The following is a 22475-nucleotide window of genomic DNA, read 5'->3' as shown; positions in this document are numbered from 1 at the left end:
CCTCATTTTCTGGACTGGAACAGCTCGCTGGAAGCTGGAACAGCAGGCTCCTTGGTCTGTACTATGGCTGGCAGCATCCAGACCCTTGCCAAGTACAGACACAGGGTCAAGGGCTACCAATCCTGAACTTAAGACTCAAACCTTCCCCCACTAACATGGGCCTATCAACTGGGACAAGTAGCTGGTTTCTGTTTATCTCGTTGTCCATAGCTAAGGAAATAGGGAGGGAAAAAAAAAAAAAAAAAAAACCACACCACACTACAGATCTGCGATTCAGTATCAAAACTGCAACTGAGACAAGTTACTGTTAAGTGGATAAATTAAAATGAAACCAAAACCTGGCCAAGTCAGGAACAGTTTCACCCAGTCTACTAACTCCATACCTTTCCAAGTCCTCAAACTTGGTGGCATATTTTAACCCAGAGTCCAGAATCTGGAGCAAGGAGGGATCCCCCTTCCAGCCGGTGGGAACTGCTGGGAACACATATGCTAGCATGTCATTTGGAAGTCTGCTAATACGTTGTAAGCAGCACAAGACGCCTGCCTGGCTTCCCAGGCCAATAAACAATGCCATTCCAACTCCTGCAGCAGTCAATAGAAAACAGTCCCTTGTCTCCACCGTCCAACAACTCAACAAACATTTGTTCCTGTTGAACAACCGTCAGCCTAACTCCATCTGTACCCGCTCCGGCAACGCGAGTGTGGCGGAGGCGGCATCGGCACAAATGCCCTGCCCAGGTCCCGGGCCCGGAATGCAGCCCACCGCGGGGGCCACTTGCCCAACACCACCGAGTCCAGAGACTGCAACGTATGGAAGACTCGGAGTGTGGCCTATAGGAGGCAGAATCCCATTCATCAAATGCTGCAAAGAGCTGTTCTTTGTTCACCGTGGTACGAAGTACAGTACGTGTTAATGAACCCGGGCGGTCAGATGGAGGGAGCCTGGCTTCAGGGGGCGTCTGGGGGCGAGGGACCCGAGCAAACCGGCTCTCGAGACTCGCCGGTGCTCCGCCACCTTGTCCCGAGCCACGAGCATTGTTCCCCAAGTCTGCGGGCGGGGGTGGGGAACTGGGGGGCGCCGGAGAAGGCACTTGGGGCAATGCAAACCGAGGGCCCTCCCCGGACTCCGGGCGTCCTCCCCTTCTTCGTCCCCGCCCCACCAGGAGAAAGCCCGAGCGGCGAAGCCGACTCCCACGGGCTTGCAAATCAAGGACTGGCAAAAATGTGACTCGACCAGTGTGCCCGTGCCGGACGGCCCTTCTCGCCATGTGCAAAAGCCACGCCGGCACGGCCCCCCCCCCCCCCATCCCTTCCCCATTCCGCAAGTCCCCGCCGCGGCCACCCCGGGGGCTTCCCCCGCCCGGGACGGAACGCCCTCTCACCCCCAACGTGACCTCCCCGGCCGGTCCAGCCGCCGCGCAGCCCGCCGCTGCGTGCCCGCATCCCGGGGGTGACGGACGCAAACTTCCGCGAACAAAAGAGTTGTCTGCAAACGATGCGGGAACTTCGGGGTGAGCGGGGACGCCCGGGTGCCGGGGCTCGGCTCCTTCGCCGCTGCCGCCAGCCAGGGCTCAAGTTGAGACGTGTAGACGAGGCCACCCCCGGGCGCAGCCGTCCCCGCGCCCGCCCCGGGGAGCGCAGACTTTTCCGCAGGGGCCGGGCTGGCTCGTTCCCCTGGCTGCGCTCTGACAAGTCTCACGCATGCACCAGCGGCGACACTCAGCGCCCCAAGAAACCACCGGACCCAACGCGAAACGAGGCGGACAAAAAGGAAATCAGCAACATAAAAATAAAAGAGGGCAAGGCCAGCACACACGCGAGCCGGGCTCCCTACAGCCGGCGGCTGGGGCGCACACGGCAGGGACCTCCGCTCGGGACCGGGCCCCCGGCCGCCGCCGCCGCCCGGCCCGGGATCGCTTACTGTGCGCGGCGGGACGCTCCGGGCGCGGGCCCCGCGCCGTAGCCGCCGGCGCTCGCCAAGTCGTCCGGGCTGCCCGCCGCGCGTCCGCCGCGCGCACGCTCTCCTGCCGGCGCCGAGCGCTTTGTACCGAGCGGCTCCCGGGGAGGAGGAAATCGACTTGTCACTTCCTGAACTGTTTGCAACTCGTCCCTTTAACCGGCCCCGGCCAGGCCGCCCGCGCCCGCCGCCGCCGCCGCGGGGCCGCCCGACCGCGGCTGCGTGTCGCTGGGTCCGGCGCTCTGCGGACGGCGTCGCGGGCCCGGGCGCTTAGCGCGGCGGCGGCGGCGGCGTGCAGGAGCCGGGCTGCGTGCGGCGGCGGGCGAGGGTGCAGTGCGCGCAGCCGCCGGTGGGCGGGGAGTGGGGGGGTCGCGGCGCGCCGCCGGCGGGGCTAGAGGGCGTCCTGCGAGCCGAGCCGCGCGCCGCTCGCCGGGCTCGCGCCTGCGAGGCCCCGGAACGCGGGAAGTGGCCCCGGGCCCCGGCCGCGCCGCCGCCGCGGCTGCCCGGGCCCCGAGCCAGAGACCCCGGGGCCGTCTTCCCCCGCCCCCCGCACGAGCCGGGATGAAAACCCCGGGCCGCGTGGACTTCAGACGTCCAGCTTCCGGGTTGTTGGGTTTCTGAGGTTTCAAAGAAACGATCATTTCAGGGGCGTGCTGGGCGGTAAGGGAGGGGGGACCGTGTTAGTGTTGTCACACTTTCGGAAAATAAAGCGCTGCCTTCCTAACTCGGGGCGCTGATCGAAATAATGGAATGTGTACTTCAGAAGCCACATCCAAAATATATGCAACTGGTGAAGGAAGGATTTGTGGTTGCTAAGCAGAAGCAGAGCATGTTTAGTTCTGTAACTTAGGATGTTGACTTAAGTTCAGGAATGTAGCCCTGATAGAATAAGCAGAGTATTTTCATTGTGCTGCTCACCTGGGGGAGGGGATTGTTTTCCTTGTGAAGTGAAGCCCTAGATTTCCCATTACTCCTTCCTACTGGTGTATGTTATTTTATTGACCTTGTATCCAAAAAGATTTTTTTAAAGAGAACGTTCTTAAAAAGAGCTCCCAATGCCTGTTTTGTGTTCTCCTTTGCCAAAAAAACAAAACACCTCATTACTTTACATGGATTGTGTCTGTGCCATTTGAATGGTTCTATTCATAAATCAGGAAACTTTGTCTGTTGCTTCTAGGAACATTTAATTGGTTTTAATCCAATGTTTCAATCCCAGTATCAAACATAAATGAACAATTAACTTCTTGAGCTGTGTGCACTTGGGAAACTATTATATTTCATGGCTATTGCTAAAATATTTCAGTTTCTCATCACACTGGACTCCTTCTTTTCCAGAAAACCACGAGCTAACATCTCCTTTCACACTAACTACAACTCACTAGTGATTTCTGCTGCAGGATGGACAACCACCAGGAGAAGGATGTGAATGTTCATTCAAGTAGATGACGTGGGATGTAATCAACTCATCCCAACAAAGCCAAAATGAGCTAATATGCAGAACACTAAGGTACTGACATCCTTATACAGAAACACTGCTTTAAAAAAACTTATCAAGGGCCAATATTGAAAGGAGCAGAACCAAGCTTCCTAGACTGAACAAAGAAAGGCAGAAGGAATAATTTGAGAATGCTGCTCACTGCCCTAATGCCATCTTGTCACAGTGTCACCTCAGCCTTTGAGAGCTGTAAGAATATAGTTTAATTTACGTTTTATTAGGAGGCCTAGAGTGACTCCTGCTGGCAAGTATTCAGTTTATTCCTGCAATTACCAGTTCACCAGGTCAACTTAAAAAACAAAATTCAGGGGTCCCAAGCCTGGAAACAATTATTGCAACCATTATTCTTGTTGCTTTCAGGATGATTTTCGTCTCACAAAACTCCAAGGACTGTGGTTATGGCAAGCTGCTTTGCTGTGACGCCTCCTTTCCAACCTAAAGCAGCCTGTTTTTCTGGTTCTGAGGTTTTCTTGAAAGTGTAGAGAACTAAACTATCAGCTACAGGAGTTCTGCTACTAACCAATGAATAGCTATTTCTCATGTACTTACTTTGAATGTCCAAAGACTAAAAATATACATCAAGCCCTGTATCAGTAACCTTCCATACTATGGGCCTTCCCACATCATGTAATAAAGTCCTATAGATGTAACACACCCCTTTTTAGGGCTATACTACATAGTTCTTCATTATAAAAAATCCTACCCAAAAGTTTGTATATTAGAGTTGCTCAATTCAAAAGAGTAAATATAAACCAAACTGTGGACTTAAAACAATGTAAGCTGCACTCAGAGGAAGGGGAGGCTAAGCTGTCTACCTTTGTTCAGTCCTCAAAGGTCAAAACCAAATCAAAACCAGATTTAGAGCACAACCAGACACCTAAATGCAAATTCACAGGCCAATTTAGGAATAAATCCAGAAATAATCCAAAATGATCACTTGTCACTTTTCCATTATCATCAACCAACACTAACCTGGTTAAGCCACAGAACACCCTAGGGATTACATATGGTCTCACTCCACCATCAATATATGAAACCCAGGGAGAAAGCACAGCAACACTGGCTGTCCTGGCTCGCCTCAAAGCAGAACTACCAAAGGAAGGAATGCCTGTGTGTACGGTATGCGTGATGTGTCCACTCAGCACTGCCTGGGAGATATAAACTGAGTAGCATTCTATACTAGACAGTTCCCCGATTCCAAGTTTAAAGCTCTTAAGCAACAGGAGACAATAAGAGTGTATTTTATTAAGAAAGGGTGTAACCAACTATAACTTGTATCAACAAGCTAATAAAAGTATTCACCTAAGCACATTTGTGCAGAGGAGGGTAAAGATTGGGTTTTGATATGCACTAAGAAATGTCCTTGGTAGTTAGTGGGTATTTTATTTTTGTGCTTTTAGAACCAGATAAACATTCAAACAACAAGAAGCTAAGCTTTGAAGTTTAAGCAAGTACCGTTAAGTTTTATCCATCAAATTTAACTTTGCCTATGATTGCAAAAAGAGCTCACCACTAAAAAATGGTAGACTTGTTTGTCTCTGAGAATAACATTCTTTTTAGACTAACAATGTGAGTGAAACAAACATCAAACGTGTTATACATTGGACCCAACAGCAGTATGCAGATGCATGTGTATTCAGCTTCCAAAAGCCACTGCCTCTTTGTCACAACTGCTGTATTAAAGCCAGTCATTCACATTTCACACTGTCCTTTCTACATTTGAAAAGATCTTTTTTAAAGCAGAACCTTTTAAAATTGCTTATAATAGATGATGGGAAGATAGACATAACCAAGTCCACCTGAAACATTTTCAAAGAAATTGGCTACTGAAAACAAGTTAGCAAAATATATACTTCTTTGAAAACTATGGAAAGTTTTTGGTTATCGATGGAAGCCGCAAATCTGAACCTACTATGGGTGCAATTTTCTTATGCAGATCTTATTCAGAAAAATAAGTTCTATAATTGTTCCCACACCTATGATCCAGCTACAACTAAAAGCCCTACCTTCATAAGCATGTTATGACATACTAATCCTTCTGTTCTTTCCTTTCTATTATTCTTTTTATACTTTGTTCTGAAACCTTTCCACTAATGAAAATGAGTAATAGCCCTGGCTGGAATCTCATATATAGATATACAGATACAGATACATAAATCTATCTCCCATATCTATAGACACACCTTTTTTAAGAGGTACTTGGTTCTTGAAGACAGTTATTTTTTGATTCAAGAGCTAAATAAATTTATTTTCATTGAAAAATAAGCACAGCAGTGAATTTAATGATACCAATCTAACTCCATTGATACAAAATGAGTGTTGAAAGCAGCCTGAAGGGGAATGCCTATTGAAATCAGCGTATGTGAATCTGCACAGCTTTGTAACCGAACGTCTAGCACCATTGAGGTACGAAGCATGCCAGCTGGGACGGCATTGTGCACCACAAAGTGTGGGTTGTAAGCCTAAGTCCTGAGCACAAACCCTGATTTCCAAGTTGGCAGGTGCTGAAAACACAGCAAATGTCACGCTTGCAACTCACTGGATGGAAGAGCTCTGAGTAAAGTAAGCTAAAAAGAACACAGCAACAGTTAAAACATTTCAATTTGATATTACTTTTTCTTTGCAAAGTTAATAGTAGCTATTAGTGTTATGTGCTAAAAGAAAATACGGACATTGAAAAGTTTATGCATGGTAAATAAGCAAAAATAAATATAACAAAGTATTAAATCTATAGTCAAAGTTACTAGCATATGTAAAACTTACCAAACCTATTTTCACTATTTTAATACTGATTCAAAACCATAATCAATTCCTGGCCTTTCCCTATCTATTTATGATCTTAGCTGAAGTTGCCTCTAACTAGTATCACTAAAACATGGTTAGTCACCTATAACCTAGTTTGCCTCAGTTACTCCACCAAAAACACAGCTAAAAACAAGTTACAATATTTTCATATTGCTACATATTGAATTTAATCTAGGAAATATTTCAACAGCACACTCGGATGTTTTTCATCTTAAATGAAAACCATTTCAATTTTTTTCTTCATATATTCTTTAGTGGGATTCAGATTTAGTATTTGAGATATTAAGCCCCAAATCTAACAATTTTTCTATCCACTACCTGCCCTATAAGTCACTGCCTCAAGAAAAAGCTATTTTTAACTCATCCCTAGTGATACGCTCACAGCTGCAGCCATCCTGCCTCTCACCCATAAAGGTGAAAATGAGCAAATGTCATTTTCATTAGATATAGAGAAAAGTGAAAGGTACAGCCTGTGATTTCATAGAGTTTAAATACCCAATCTGAAGACTGAATCCTTTGGATTTAAAATATCAAGAAAAAAAATTAGTCTCTGGCTCCAATGGTAGAACATCCCCGGGAGCAGTATGAAAAGAACATTTGCCCCACATATTATATTAGCCTGTGAATTTCTTCACTCTCCTCAGCACTTTCTCAATCTTCTATATTAACCAAAAGCAAAGATATTTTGTTTTACCATGCCCATTACTGTTTGTGAGAGGCAGTAGCCTTGCCTGTTTTGTCCTAGCGAACCCTGCAGCTGACCTGAAACAGAAAAGAACTGATATGAATGAGAAGCTGGCTTGCTATTTTAAATACTACTTTACATCTTTTACTTTTCACATAGAAACAAAACAAAAAGCACCTTGATCAAAACCAAATTCTTCAACCACTGTAATGTTAAACTACCTAAAGTAGTGACACTTTGATTATGTTCTATCCTCGACGATGTACATCATATCGTACTGACCTCATCTTTGTAGAACTTTTTTTAACTGGTTCAAAGGCTTAAACTCTTTGAGGTTAGTTACCTAGAGAAAGTGACACTGCTCTGGCCAGCGTTTCTATAGCTGCTTAACGCTAAGCACTCCAAGCACTGAGATATTCATTTAACCACCAATAAAATGGTTCAATAAATAAACAAATCTGAAAACCAAGCATTTTCTACACGAGTATAAACAACTGATTCACTGTACTTTACATACTATACTGTCAGCTCCAATATAAACCGAGGTCGAATCAGATAAACTACTTAAAGTATCGCCCATCAAACTTTAAAATGCTGCTGTGAATGGTACTGTTAACAACTTATAGCAAGGAAAAGAGACATGACACTGATCAAAGACATCAAATCTAGGTGATGCAAGGTGGAAATCAAAGGTAAAATCTTAGCCCACAGCTTCCTAAATGCACAGTAAAAAGCCCAAATCCAACTTAATTCATTAAACCTGAGGCATGGTCATCTGGGGGAATCTGCTCTCAGGGTCCCTTGTTAGCTGTCACTGGAAACAATGCCTTGTTGTTCAGACCTAAAGAAGGAAGGTGCACCATATCCTTGACCAATTGTTTTTAATTCAAATGCTTCCACGTTAACATTTTCCCCATCATACCTACACTTATTACTATATAATTACCTCTAAAACAGATAATGATCTTAAACCTCAGGGGTATTCTTAGAGTCTGCTGAAACACATCATGAAGGACATTTCGTGAAAATCCAGAATTATGATATCTGGTCTTCATTTCTTAACTAAATAAAAAGGTGCTTTCAGCATCAGCCCGATCTAGAGACTACAGAAGAAGCAGCTACACGGTATAGCTTTTTAGGACATTCTGCAAGGCCCACCTATTCCAAATTTTCCCTCTTATTTATCTACCACTCATGCTCCTCTCTTCACTCATCTAATCACTCCTGGAATACAAATGCCTTAAAGTGGAACCGAATACATTAACTCAGTGGCACTGAGGGTTAGCTCCAATAGGAAGAAAGTTTCCTTGGAAAAAAGAATATTTATTTGGCATTGGTTTGTGCTAAGAATCATGCTAAGATGATTTACATTTATTTTCCTCACTTAATATTCACAACCCTATAATGTAGAGTCTACACAACTGCTTGTCTCTCCACCATATCAAACTGCTTCAAAGAAATGTACTGAAGGGAAACCAACTTGAAATAAGTATCTACTACACATTTGGCACTTTTTGCCAGCACCTTGAAAATACTGATACTTCAATTTCATTGAGGGGATAAGCAGTTTTAGGACAGACTGACAGTAGCCCAAAGATATACAAGGCATAAGAAGGGCAGACCCATGTACTACACTCTGTATAGCATGAGAAGGTAGAAATCTCAAAGCCCCGGGTCTTTCAAGTGGTAAATAAGGTCATCTATGAGTGATCAGTGTGTGTGGTCTGGGGTAGGGAAGAATCAAATTAGGGAGATTCTTCAGGTTATCATAATTTTATATAAAATTAAGGCAGAATGAAAAAATTAGATGTATATTTCTGAGTTTCTCAGATAAAACATCTCCATGGTCAAATGAATATAAACTGAATTATCAAATGTGGGAAGACATTCAGGAGCCTTTCTGAAACCTTGAAAATGTTAAAGTATGTGGGCTGAGCGATGGGATTCAGAATGTCCTGCTTGAGCAGTGGAGGAGCTGAGGGTGCGGGGCGTGGAGACTATGGGGGCATAGGCAGAGGATTGGCCCTCTCTGGGGGTGCAGCCCCTTTCTCACTTGCACACCTCATATCACCCTTTTTGGCCCTGGAGGATGGCTGGTTAGCCAGAGACGGGTAAGATTCCTCAGGGGAGGAACAACCTAAGACAGGCACAGCCGCAGAGGAGCCAACAGGGGTAGGGCACAGACCCTTCCTCATATCACCCTGTTTGGCCCTGGAGGATGACTGGTTAGCCAAAGACGGGTAAGATTCCTCAGGGGAGGAACAACCTAAGACAGGCACAGTCGCAGAGGGGCCAACAGGGGTGGGGCACAGACCCCTAATATCTGAGAGAGGTCTCCTGCCCCCAGGGCTGTTTTGCTCTCCAAGCCCAGCTCAAATCCACACCTGCTCAACTCGGACCCAGGAGGCAAACAAAGATCATTGCCCCAGTCATGTGAGGCCTTTGATTGTTTATGGGATTAACCTGGGAGTGTTAGCCAAGAACTCAATAAAAGCCACGTGGGATGAATCAGCAAGGCTCTTGATCCTAGAGGTCTTGAGCCCGAGCCCCCCCCCCCCCCCCCCCCCCCCCCCCCGCCCCGGGTCCCATCTTTCTCTTCAGTCTGTGTTTTCTTCAAGCTTGCAGCACCCGTCACTCGCCTCGAGTCGCCAAGCTGGTCTCGGCAATCAAATATATATCAGGGCAATCAATACTCAAATCTAAAGTTTACCAATGAATGCCCAAAGACATTTTTAGACCAAAAAACAATCATGTGATTGCTTCAAATGTTTTATTATATGTACACATATTTTTTTATATAAATGAATAGATATTTTGGTTTAAAAGAATCATAAAGTGACCTAACTATCGATATTCAACTAACAGAGTATTTAAACTCCCCACATGCAGTGGAAATCTATTTTGTAAACTTTCTCTAAACCTCAGATCAATTTCAGCAGTTTTTATGGACTCTTTGTGTCCCCTAGAAATTTACTTATGTTGAAGCCCTAGCACCCAAAGAAACAGTATTTAGAGATAGGGCCTTTGGGAAATAATTAGGGTTAGATGAAGACATGAGGGTGGGGCACTCGTGATGGGATTAGTGCCCTTATAAGAAGAGACACTCAGAGAGCTCTATAAGAGACACCAGGGAGTTTGCTCAGGTACACACTCTCTCCCCACAAAGAGAACATGTGAACATATAGGGAGATGGCAGCTGCCTACGAGCCAAGAGAATAAACCTCAGAATGAAACCTACCTTGTCAGCACCTTGAACCTGGAATTCTCAGTCTTCAGACTATGAAAAATAAATTTCTGTTGTTTGAGCCACCCAGTCAATGGCAACCTAAGCTGACTAACACAGGGGTAGAGAAGAACTTTAAATATTACCTACTGAACACCTTTGTTTCACAGAGAGAAAAACTGAAGCCCAGAAAAGTAAAGTGACTTGTCTTGGTTCCAATCATCTTTTCCTCCAAAATTTAGTATTTAAAAAAATCATTTCCCTCTGATAGTTATTCTTATTACTTAACAGATTTTAAAGACAAATTATCTGATACTATAAAATGAAATAAATAAATAACTAAATTTCAAGTTCAGAAAATAATCTGATGCTGCATTTGTTGCAAATTAAGTCATTAACCAACGGGACTAAGAATGATCTCTCAATTCTGGCTATGTAATGTCTTTATCATACAAAGATTCCAAGAGGAAACCTTAGGTCACTAAATGAACAAATTTTTGGAAAGGTCAGGCTTATTTCACAGTGAGGTTTAGTATATGGAATATATTATGTAGTATATTCCAGAAGGAATAAACAGCTCTGACTTACTTATGACTGTGTCTCAAAAATCAACAAATATTATTCTCATTCAAAAAAATAGCATGAAAGCAGTTTCACTTAATCACAAAGGTTCTATTTATAAATCACACAACATGGTGTTTTCACTCACAATTTCAGGCCTTTCTTCCAAAACTTGCAAACAGCTCTTTAATTCAGCCCAGTATGTTTTATTAAATACCATATTATGATTTTCCCCATTCACATTCCCAACTAGACTTCTTGTTAATGACATGGAAAGAAAACCTAATTAGTGCTGCTCCAGTACATCTAAATTTATTTCATCACAAAAATCAACAGCGTAGGAGCTAGATGCTGTCACAGAAAGGCAGACGGATATGGAATGTAAACTGCTCTTTCCTCCACTCTTCCCCTCTCCCAGCCCGCCCCTCCAAGTTCCATGGCTGGAAATCATCCTAACATTTTTTTTTTTAGCCAGGATGTACTAAAATTAGATGGGAACAAAGGACTGACATTTTCATATTAGAGGAGAGGTTAGGAGAAAAATGTGAACTAGCAGCACCCACTCTCTTCTACATTTAGCCTCTTCATCCTGACTATTCCCTCATCTTTGAAGCAGCAAGGAAGGCAACAGCAGGGGAACTACAACTGTCCCAATAGCACTTCTATTCCACTATAATCACATAATGATAAACTGCTTCATCTGTAACTATGTTAATGAAGAGTGACAAATACACCTCATGGTCCCCTTATTCAGGGTACTTCATATTTCTTTCTCAGCCCCTCAGATAATATTCAGAATATGCTAATTGCTGGCTCATCTGTATATTTTTAGGTATTTGGGAAAACAAATATGTTAGATTTGCTTTTCTTAAAAAGCTTCTGGATAGCATGCACAATCACTAACATACTTATTTCCTGATGTGGTAATAACACTCCATATTTTAAAATATAATATAGAAGAATTTATCATTTCTTCAGGAAGGGTCACTTAAAAATGAAATAAGCAGATTTGTTTTTTTATATCTTCCACCAATAAACTAGGTAAGTAATTTGCAAATACTTTAAGGCACAACTGATCTCTTGGTTGTAAGTCTTTCTTACAATGGTATCAGCATGACAAAAGTACATTCTGCTAACCTCTACATCCCAGTTTTTGAAGTTCTACTCCATAAAAGCAGGATACTGATACATTCATGTCTTGAGAATTATTCCTATCTTTTTAATTTGGTTTCCCTAGGCCTAAACCACAGGTCCATACAGTGACAGCTCAAAATGCAGTTAGAGAAGCCCTTTTAATGATTAGTCTAATGCACTGTGTTGTAAAGATTTTTAAAACTCAGTAAGTACCGACTCAAGCTCTCTTTTTTTTTTCTGGTTACTGGAGCCCATCTTGACATCTAAGCTGGAAATGAATGATCTTTCAACAACACTCCAGGGATTTTGCTAAGGTCATATTCAATCATTCATTAGGCTCCTTGCCCCTCGCTTTTCAGAGTTCCATTGTAGAGCTGGTTTTATTCAGCATTTATGTAGCCCGTGGGCTTGGGTATTTGTCTGCTTAACGTTGAGTTTCATTTCTATGCCACTAACATAGGAATCCATCAATTGACCAAAGAATTTCAACCTATTCTTTTACTTTTCTAACAAATTGCATGGTATGTATGAAGAATAAATTAGCATTAATTTTCTACCATTAACTGTTAATAAAACATGTTCATGTGCTCCCTCTTCTTTAAGGATATTTCTGTTTTCTGCCTAGCCAAGAGAAATGACAGGGCTTCCTAATTTTTTTCCCACTATGCAATTGTCCTTCAACCTACCACAATCCTCATCTCCCACAATCAAACTCTAGGTCATTGGCAGCCTCCTTCCAGTGAAGTGTACTAGACAAGACTCCTTTCAGACCCCATCAACATCCCCCCCGCCAACACACACACACAATTAGCTAAAGAGGTTACTACAGTGGAACACAAGACACTTGGTCTCTTGCTCTCAAAGCAGAAGGCTGTCTCTGGAGCACATACATTCTAGCTCACAGTGCTAAAAATAGGAAAATCAAACCCAGGTCTCCCCATAGCAGTAGAATGATCTAGAGAGCAACTAATTTTTCACATTTATATATATTTTCATTGTAGGCTACCAGAAAGACAGACAGACAGACAAATCCACACACATAAAATAAAATTATTTAAGAGAACATAAATCAAAGCCTATTCGCATAAGCAGGGATACTCTATTTCTTTGCATATCAATTTAAGAAAAATTATTTAAAAGTCGTATAAAACAATTACTCATACAGGTTCTTTAAGGTTTCTATTATACTCTGGATGAATGTGAATGAAGGTCAACATATAGTAATGCATTACAGTATGATGGAAATTTTAAAATAAATAATAAGTGAATTGAAACACATTATTCATACAAAGACTAAAAGTCTTCAAATATGTTTACCTCCCTTCTTGCCCCAAAATGAACAGAAAATTGCACACATAGCACAGATGAAGAAAGGCAAACTCGTCGCTACTACAAAGGGAAAGAAATCATTCAAGGACAGTTTGTAGTTATTGTAAAATGGCTTTAGTCAAGCCACCAAGAGTAGGGTCAGGTTTGATTCTCAAATCCATAAATGCCAGTCCCAAAAAGAAACTAACTTGTGCACCTGGCTTAAAACAAAATGTTCTGCAAACTTTCTATTTGTTAGTTGGTGTAACTCACCCATTCAGGCCTCCAATCCCTTTGGACTTGCACACGCACTTTCCACACACAGAAGTGGCCTGTTGTGCAGCAATAACATCATCATGAAAAGCAACAATTCTGTGCAGGCTCCACAGAGAAATCTCGTTTGCATATCAAACAAGTTTCCTCAAAATAAGGGTGTCTTTTGATGAAATAAAATTACAATTCCAACTTCTTATCCAGATAAAACAGCATTCACTACATAACTTACTGCTCCCTTTTATAACTGCATAATTTCTTTCACAGTTACCCATATATTCATATGACCTAACAAAACTATTTAATAATAATGTATTTATGATTCGTTTCAGTAACTTGGGGACATTTACAGGCCTGGTTTTTACAGTGTGGTATTACTCGAAAATACTAATAATTTATTATGAGCATTTTTGGACCTTCCATTTGTTCTGATTTCAATCTCCGAGATGCTGGCTTCCAGCAGGATTAAACTGATAAGAAGAGATGACAACTCCCTTTTCCTAATCTTATCAACAGCTCCATGATCCCCCCCAAAAGTCCTACATTTTTGCAAATGGAACACATGTACCCCCACAATAGTGACTCAAGGAGCTTTTTAACAAAGGCCCACTCCAAGCTATCAGTGAATCAAACCCAATGTCTCAGTCTGGTTGCAGAGAAAGCCTATTTTGTTCCATTGATGCTTTAAAATAGCTTATGCATAACAACTCAGAATTCTTAAAAAAGTACTTATATACTATCAGATATTTAAAATCAAGAAATATTAATGTGATAAGATCTCCTCAATAAAAACACTGACTCTATGGTTTAAGATCCCATGTCTAGTTTATAAAATCAACACAATTTTACACATTTAAATCACATGTATTTGAAAGTAATTTCTCATTTTTTACATCTTAAAAATTAAAGCTTTTCTAAAAATGTTATTTGTGTTGAAAGTTTATGTAAATGTCTTTAGTTCTCTTGTGCAAGGCAGACAGTAATCTCAATGGTTGATTAATGTTGCTCTAAATCAAACCACCCTTCTTCTCCTCGTGCCCCCACCCCTCCCGAGAACAAAAATGAAAAGAAAAAGGGTGTAACACTAGACTTGCTCAGTCCTGGAACAACATTTGCCAAACAAACAAAAATTCTGTTTGTCTTGTAACCCAACAAGGCCCCCAAAGCTAAAAACCATAAACAGTATTATCACTTTCTAAAAACTCGTATTGTAACTCCAATATTAAAATATTAGCCCAAAACAAAACGGCACTAAGGATTAATAAAACTTATCTTTTCGAAAACATTCATAAATAAGCTGTTTCTCTTGCTAATCAGCCCCTAAGTAGAACATCTTTGTCCCCGTGTCCCTGAGGCTGTATATATATAAAACTTACACCACCTTTCACAGAAGAATGACACAACTCAGTTCTTGATTAGGCAAGTCTTTTTAAGACAAGCAGGGAGATGGTGAAAAGTAATGATGACTCACAGTCCACTGATCAACAGTCACTAACAAGGAGCTGCAGAGCTCCTAAAAATAACTGCCCAGCTTCTCTAACAGAATTTTCAACAGACTAGTCCTAGTTCCCCAATTGAACTGTAAATGCCATAAAGGCAGAGACTTAGACCCAGGAGGTAAATCTACTAAGGGAAGAAAACAGGTTTTAGAGTCAGACTCTGAGAAGAATCCTGGCTCTACCCTGTACTAGCTATCTGATATGTAGAAACAGGAATAATACATGCTTCAAGAAGATTTGAAGGAATTCAGTGACTTAGTAAGATAATACAACTTAGTCTAGTGCCAGCATATGACAGTATCTCTTAGTTGTCTTTCCTTCTACCATTTATCCCTCACAGTGTGTAGAAGACCATCAGCCACAAAATACAAGCTCAATAAATATTTCTTGATCAACTGACACATTTATCTGATTTTGTTTAATTATACACATAAGGGCTGGGGGATTTTCTGAGGCATTAAATAATTTTTTTTTTAAATTACCATTCATCCCAAAATATCAAAACATTAAGAAAGTCGTTTGGCTTATTATTCTGGCTGTGGAATAGCTTGGTCAAATCTTCATAAATAGCTATTTTCAGTTCACTTTTACCAAGGCACACAAAAAATCAAGAATACACGCTTTCTGTAAATTCATTTACTGCTTTAAAGTTTTTAACTGTTCAGCAGTTACAGGAAATTTTTTTAAATCAGAAAGAAAAATATTTACATCTCAAATACAAAAGAAAATTTTAAATTATTCTTGGTTGACCTCTAAAACCCAACCACTTACATGCTCCTGATTCTTTTTACCAACCCATTTTATCTATTCAACATGTGCATCCTGTGTACTTACTAAACATTTATTTGCACTTCCATTTTCTGTCAGGTTTACTTTGATGTAGAGCTTCTTAGCAAAGCTAACTGAATTTGTCCAATGAAAAGTCTCAGGTTTTTTGGAAAACCAATGCTGCTACACTGTTTCCAGGTCTGCCTCCAAAGCTGAACTTGGGTGTAGGCAGCTCTTCGAAAAGTTCAAATCCTGCCAGACAAAATTAAAACACTTTTATTAGGGACTGAATCCCACAGTTAAGGGATATTTATATTAACAATGTACTTTTGAACCTTTTACAAAACTACAGGATTCCAAACTCTAAATTGTTACTAAATTTCACTTTAAGATTTTCAATTCTATATACTATACGTGTATATGTGTATACACCCAAAAACACTTTGAACATGGAGCAGACAAAATCAAACTGGAGAAAAGAGGCTTTCCATCCATCCCCCATTTCCTCTACTTCCTGTTTATCATCCTTTCAACTCTGATTTCAACTCCATGACCTCCTTCACACCTAGCTGTAGGAAGCATCTTATCATGTGTTGAGGTCTTATCATGTATCAGGCACTGTTTTGAGTGCTTTATATGTAGTAACTCAATTAATCCATATCAGATGTATAAAAGCACTTAATACAGAAAAGTTAAATAACATGGAAATAAAAATGAAAAAGTCCTGTAGACAGATGGTGGTGATGGTTGCACAACAATGAGAATGCACTTAATGCCACAGAATGATAAACTTAAAAATGGCTAAAGGGTATACTTTATGTTATATATATTTTACCACAATAAAAATAAGTTTGGGGACTTCCCTGGTGGCGCAGTGGTTAAGAATCCGCCTGCCAATGCAGGGGACACAGGTTCAATCCCTGGTCTGGGAAGATTCCACATGCCGTGGAGCAACTAAGCCCGTGCGCCACAACTCCTGAGCCTGTGCTCTAGAGCCTGTGAGCCACAACTATTGAGCCCATGAGCCACAACTACTGAAGCCTGCACACCTAGAGCCCATGCTCTGCAACAGGAGAAGCCACCACATTAAGAAGCCCTTGGACTGCAATGAAGAGTAGCCCCCACTTGCTGCAACTAGAGAAAGCCCAAGTGCAGCAACAAAGACCCAATGCAGCCAATAAATAAATGAATAAATTAAAAAAAAAAAAAAAGAAGTTTGTAACCAAAGATCAAGACCCAAACTGAACCAAACTTGGGAAGGCAAGGAAGTAGTAACTTTCAAAGCAACACATGGTGATTTTTTTTTTTTCTCACTTAACATGGATTCAAAAATCCTGGGTTCAAGTTCCAGCTCTTCCACTTATTAGGTGAAAGGTTACTAGGTTAAGGTCAATTTACCTTAACCAGAATCCTCAATTTCTATGCAAGGAGGTTACAGGTTTATCACTGCGCCATCTAACTTACAGTGATTTTTGTGAAGATCACAATAAGAAAATGCAGTGTTCTCCTAAACTATAAAACAAAACAGAATTTAATGTTTTATTATTTTGTTTTTAAAAAATTAGACAAGGGTGGACGGTCAGTCTTAGTTAACCATGGTTTTCTCTCAGTGATGGGACTATCAGTTTGGGAGAATTCTTTTTCTTTTGAGAGAGAAGGTGTCTGCATTTTCTAAGTTTCCATGCCTTGAGCTAAAGCTGAAATAACTCTTGTAAACAGAAAAAAATGCTTAAAAGGATACACATTATTCTATCAATTCGTTTTTTATACTTTGTTTCATAATTCATAGTCTTAATCAAACTTCACCAAATCCTAACAAATAACTAAATATTAAAATGCTCATTAAAACTGATCATAAGGAAACTTTTCCAAACAAAGCCAGGCCTTTTAAAAAATACATTTTAATGCTAAAAAATGGAGCCACTGTAGTGGGTACATGGGTACACACCTATATTGTTTTCTGAAATTTTACATATGCTTAAAAAATTGCATAATAAAAATTTTCAAGAGAAAATGGAGCTGTCTATATGAATTTTCTAGCACTAATTTTTAAACTCCCCGGACTAACCCTACAGAATTCAAGTTTTATATTTCAGTTGACAATACATCAAAATATTAAAAGTGGTTGTATACCAAACAAAGATAACAAATTTTAATTATTTTAATCTATATACTTACGTGTTGGTGTTAATGATATTTAAAAAATTTTTTCATAATGAATCTGATTACTTTTGTAGTGAGATAGGTTTGGGTTTTCTTTTTAATTCACTAGTTGTAAGAAAGTCAAGTTCCTTGGACATCAAATTAGAATATCCTAGTGTCTGGCAAATGATTAAGTAATTCTCACCGAAACAAATGACAACACAAAATTATTTATATAAATAGGGCTATAGAAGAAAAATGAAAAATTCATCTCAATAGATTTATGAACGCTTACATTTCAAATTAAGAAAGAAGCAAAGAACCTTATAAAAATTAGTGAAGCAAGCTTTATTCTACGCAAAAGGGACCATGAAGCCAATCTTAAAAGCTAGTGACAAGTCCCTCAGCAGTGATGCGTGGCAGTGTGTTCTGTTACTGTCCTGTATCTAACTCCAAAAACCATGTTCTAAGAGAAACATGCCTAGATAAATGTCTTCAATTGTATATAATTATTTCTGTAACATTTCCTGTTGTCACATTTTGCTTATTTAAATTCTGCATTAAGCTCTAAAACTGAACATAAGTTAAAGAATTTACTCAGTAGTTCTCAGACACACACATTTTTAAGCACTCTTTACCAGGCTAAAGTCTGTTCCTCATTATGAAAGACAGACAAATATGTTTTTGTCTGGTGGTTCCAGGGGTAAAAGAGAACACCTGTATTTAAAAACCAGGAAAAAAACTTGCCCTACACAGTGTAACTTTGAGCATTTATTAAAACTGTCAAGCTTCAGGAAGAAAGACTATTGATACGGGCCTCAACAGTTCTAAAGGAAACAAATTTAACATAGAAGATAATAAAATTAATGACATGAAATAAAAGACAATAAATCACATAAATCTTGTTTTCCAGAGGCAACAGTAATGAAGCCAAAGGCTCACATTTCAAGCCTCAAACACTTTAGGTTTTACATTATATAACCTGCCAGAGCCATCGAATGCACACAAAAGGACATATGTTAAGTGTTCTCCCTCCTACTGCCTATTCTCTTACTACCAAAAAGAAAACAAACTCTGAGATAAAGCGCATGCAGTACAATTATAAATTCATCTCCCATTAGCTTGTGACAACGGAGGTTCAAAATTTAACCACAAATTTAGTAGCATATCACCCATTAATACTCCATCCTGAAAATTCCTCCCATTCCTTTAAAAAAAACCTTAATACTAATCTGAAATGGAGTCTAAGGGAAAAACAAGCAAGTATCTAGTTGTAGAGTCTCAAGGTACTTTCCCAGAAAGGCCTGTGCACTGCATTAGTAAAGTGACAGGTGAAATAATCCTTAAACCATGCAAGGAACAGTCTGCCAGAAAGCTCAAAATATTTGTGCATGGATTAAAGATTCTCGATTCTCACAAGATCCCCATTTAGTAGACACAGTACTAATTATACTTTGCCAACGGGGCAAAAAAGGATCCTATCTTGGCACCAATATCTTGCAAAAAGCAGAGATTTCCTCCAGAATTAATAGATAGTAATTCTTCTAAGTTCCTACATTTTGTTCCTGTGCAATGTTAAAAAAAAAAGAATATACACTGAAAACAAGAAGAAAAATCCTAAATATCTAAATGACCACTAGACAAGATGAATTTTATTTCATCTATAAAATGAAAACTGTCATCATATAAGACTTTAAAAAACACTATTACCATCTGCATTATTACTAATTACCAGTATATCAGTGCACTGAAGTCAGAAGCACAATATATGTGCTTTCTTTGTTTGATTCTCTAAATTACAGATTATATAGCTTAAATAAAGAACTTAATTTTTACAGGCTCATAAATTTTAATACTTCACTGCCAGGATTTCTTGGAAAATTTTACAAAGGACTCTGGATCTCAACCAATATTATTTCTTTGTTCTTTGCATATACAGTTAAAAGTAGTACCATGGTTATAAACAAAGAAGAAAAGCAGGCAACTCCCACAAACAGAAAAGTAAAACACCATAACACTAAGAAAAAAAAAAAAACTATTTAAGTGCACTAAGCCTGAGGTAAAGAACACATTTAAACAACATATAGCCATTTACCTTCACTGAATTCATTTAGCAACTCTTCCTTGGTCCAATTACATGAGGTTATTAGAAAAAAGCCTTTCACTTTCAACACCCTGGAGAGAGATTTCACATACTGCTTCCTCTTCTCAACTGCATTGTCAGGATTAAGGCTTATGGCATCAAAAGTCCCTTTGTCAATACAAATATGAAATCCAGACAGCTTTGTGGAAGGATTCAAAAAGTCTTCTACCTATATTAAAAATCAATATCTACATGAGAACAATTCATACACAATCTTAACTGAACTTAAGTAACAATCTGTAAAAAGTTATAGATAAAAAGAGCAATTAATTATGGTGGCCTTTTATAAATAATAAACATATTTTCAACTTTATAGCTATCTTTTATGTGCTTCATTCCAAGATTGTTAAAGCTAAGATTAGTAAGCAAGACTGACAGTGTTTCCTGGACATTCCAAATCTCTACAAATTTGAAAACAAATCAAAGCCAGGTGTATTGCCTAATAATACCAGCACATAATGGGGCTCATAAGCCTGGTTTATGAAAAAGTTATTTCTGTGAAAAAACAGAATATTTGGCATTTTTTTAAATGACAGAAAAATATCTAGAACTCAAACAGGTCACTGGAAATAAGATGATTTCAGCTGATGTTACCAGTTTTATGACCTGAAGTAAACACGGGTAAATCAACAGTTCTTATGCCTTGACTCAGCAGCTTACAAAGAAGCCAATGGATACAATGAATGGCACAAAGCTTAAGAAATTAAAGGACTATTTAAACTGCAATTACTTAACTTTATAAATATCACACACTTCAGATTTTGAAAGTCATGTATCAGCATCTCATTCACTTTCAATAACTTACTGATACTTTAGAAGCATGTGAAATAGTGCTCTGCCTCAATTTCATATTCAAAATAATTTGCCAAACTTAATTCTGAAAAGCTACTTTGAAAAAGTAATTAAGCAATTAGCTCATGATTATTCATATAAACTTAACGAAATAATCACAAATAGTGTACTATCTAGAACTCTCTTATTGTTTGACTTAAAAATGTGTATTGTATGTTTACATACATTTGAACATAGGTTACCCCCACTGCCTAATATCCAAGTATTCATTACACCAGGAGCAAAGTAATGACCACCACTCTTAAGTGTCAAGTTTGGAGAAGTGCCTATCCTAAATGGCTATATAAAAGTATTCATTTATTCAACAGACATTTCATAGACACCTATTATATGCAGGCACTTTTCAGGCCCTGGGACTATAACTGCAAACAAAACAAAAAAGCTCCCTGTATGAGAATATATCTCATATTCTCTAAAAGGAGAGGCAAGCTAACCAAACTATTCCAGATAAAGTGCTGTGAAGGAAAAAAGAATAATGAAGACAGTGAGTGACTGGGAAGAGATGTTTTGGAAAAGGCAGTCAGGCAAGACCTCTTTAAGACGGTGATATCTGAGCAGAGATCAGAATGATGAGAATGAGCCAAACAAGCTAAGATCTGGGGCAAGAGCACTCCAGGCAGAGAGCAGCAGGCGTAAAGACTGGAGGAACAGGGCCGACACGCATCAAGAGCAGAAAGAAAGGCAATGTGACTACAGTAATGGTGGTAAAGAAGGAAAGAGGTAGGAAACGAGGAGCTTTGTAAGGCTGGGTGGGGGTTCAGATTCCATTCTGAATGCAATGGGGAAGCCCCTGGAGGCTTGTGAGCAAGGAGGTGACACAAGCTGATTTACATTTTAAAAAATACCTCTGGCTGCTCTGTGGTAGTGGACAGCAGGGTGGCAAGAGTGGAAATAGGAAGGCTAAGGAAGAGCCTACTGTAGCCATCTAAGTGAGAAATGATGGTGGCTTGGATCTGGGAGGTAGCAGTGGAAAAAATCAAGGAATGATCACATTCCTGATATACTCTGAAGATAAAACCAACAAAATTGGCTATAGAATTTTTTCTTTCTGGCGTGCCTCGTGGCTTTAGGGATCTTAGTTCCCTGACCAGGGTCTCCTAGTTCCCCTGAACAGGAGGGAAAGCACCAAGTCCTAACCACTGGACTGCCAGGGAATTCCTGGTTATAGGATTAAAAGGAAAGAGTGAGGTGGGGGATGGGAGGTGAGTGGGAAGGTTAAGGAAGAAACCAAGAGTTTCATTTTGGACTAATTAAGAGACTATTAGCTATTGAAGTAGAACTATAGAATATGCAGCGTTTATATAATTCTAGAGCTCAGAGGAGAAACCTGGGATAAAAATATAAATGCAAGAGTCATCATCTCCTCACAGATCAGAGGGCAAAAAATAAACTAAGCATACCACTTTATGTATTTATAACTTTTTGATCTAGTTAATCCGAAGTTAGCTATTGTGTATATTTGCAAAAAAAGAAAGACAGAATAAACATACTTCCACACAAGGAAGAAGAGAAAATAACTTCCCCAAACTGACTAGACTGAAAAATGTAATACTGTTACTTAAAAAGTATCATTTTGGATTATTTATGGTTGATCCTTTATTTATGAGTTCAAAGATGTCAGCAAATTAAT

At 40.0% G+C, this 22475-nt stretch overlaps 1 protein-coding gene across 8 annotated transcripts in view; it reads right to left on the bottom strand.

The window, feature by feature from the left end:
- Positions 1-22475, bottom strand: part of EEF1AKMT2 (EEF1A lysine methyltransferase 2) — a 71141-nt gene that overhangs the window by 32943 nt on the left and 15723 nt on the right. For 5 of the 8 annotated variants that reach the window (XM_057734968.1, XM_057734970.1, XM_057734969.1 and 2 more), the window contains 2 exons: positions 19946-20162; positions 14254-15960 (listed from right to left, as the gene is read on the bottom strand). In XM_057734968.1, coding sequence (XP_057590951.1) covers positions 15866-15960; positions 19946-20162 — 312 coding nt within the window. In that variant the 3' untranslated portion in view covers positions 14254-15865. Of the gene's footprint in view, positions 1-5638; positions 6020-6800; positions 7020-14253; positions 15961-19945; positions 20163-22475 lie in introns of those variants that run through there. The other 3 variants (XM_057734973.1, XR_009053717.1, XR_009053716.1) reach the window with 3 other exon arrangements.

Source organism: Hippopotamus amphibius, chromosome 5 (genome assembly GCF_030028045.1).
Source record: "Hippopotamus amphibius kiboko isolate mHipAmp2 chromosome 5, mHipAmp2.hap2, whole genome shotgun sequence".
Lineage (NCBI taxonomy): Eukaryota > Metazoa > Chordata > Mammalia > Artiodactyla > Hippopotamidae > Hippopotamus > Hippopotamus amphibius.
This window is presented reverse-complemented; position numbering and strand designations above follow the sequence as displayed.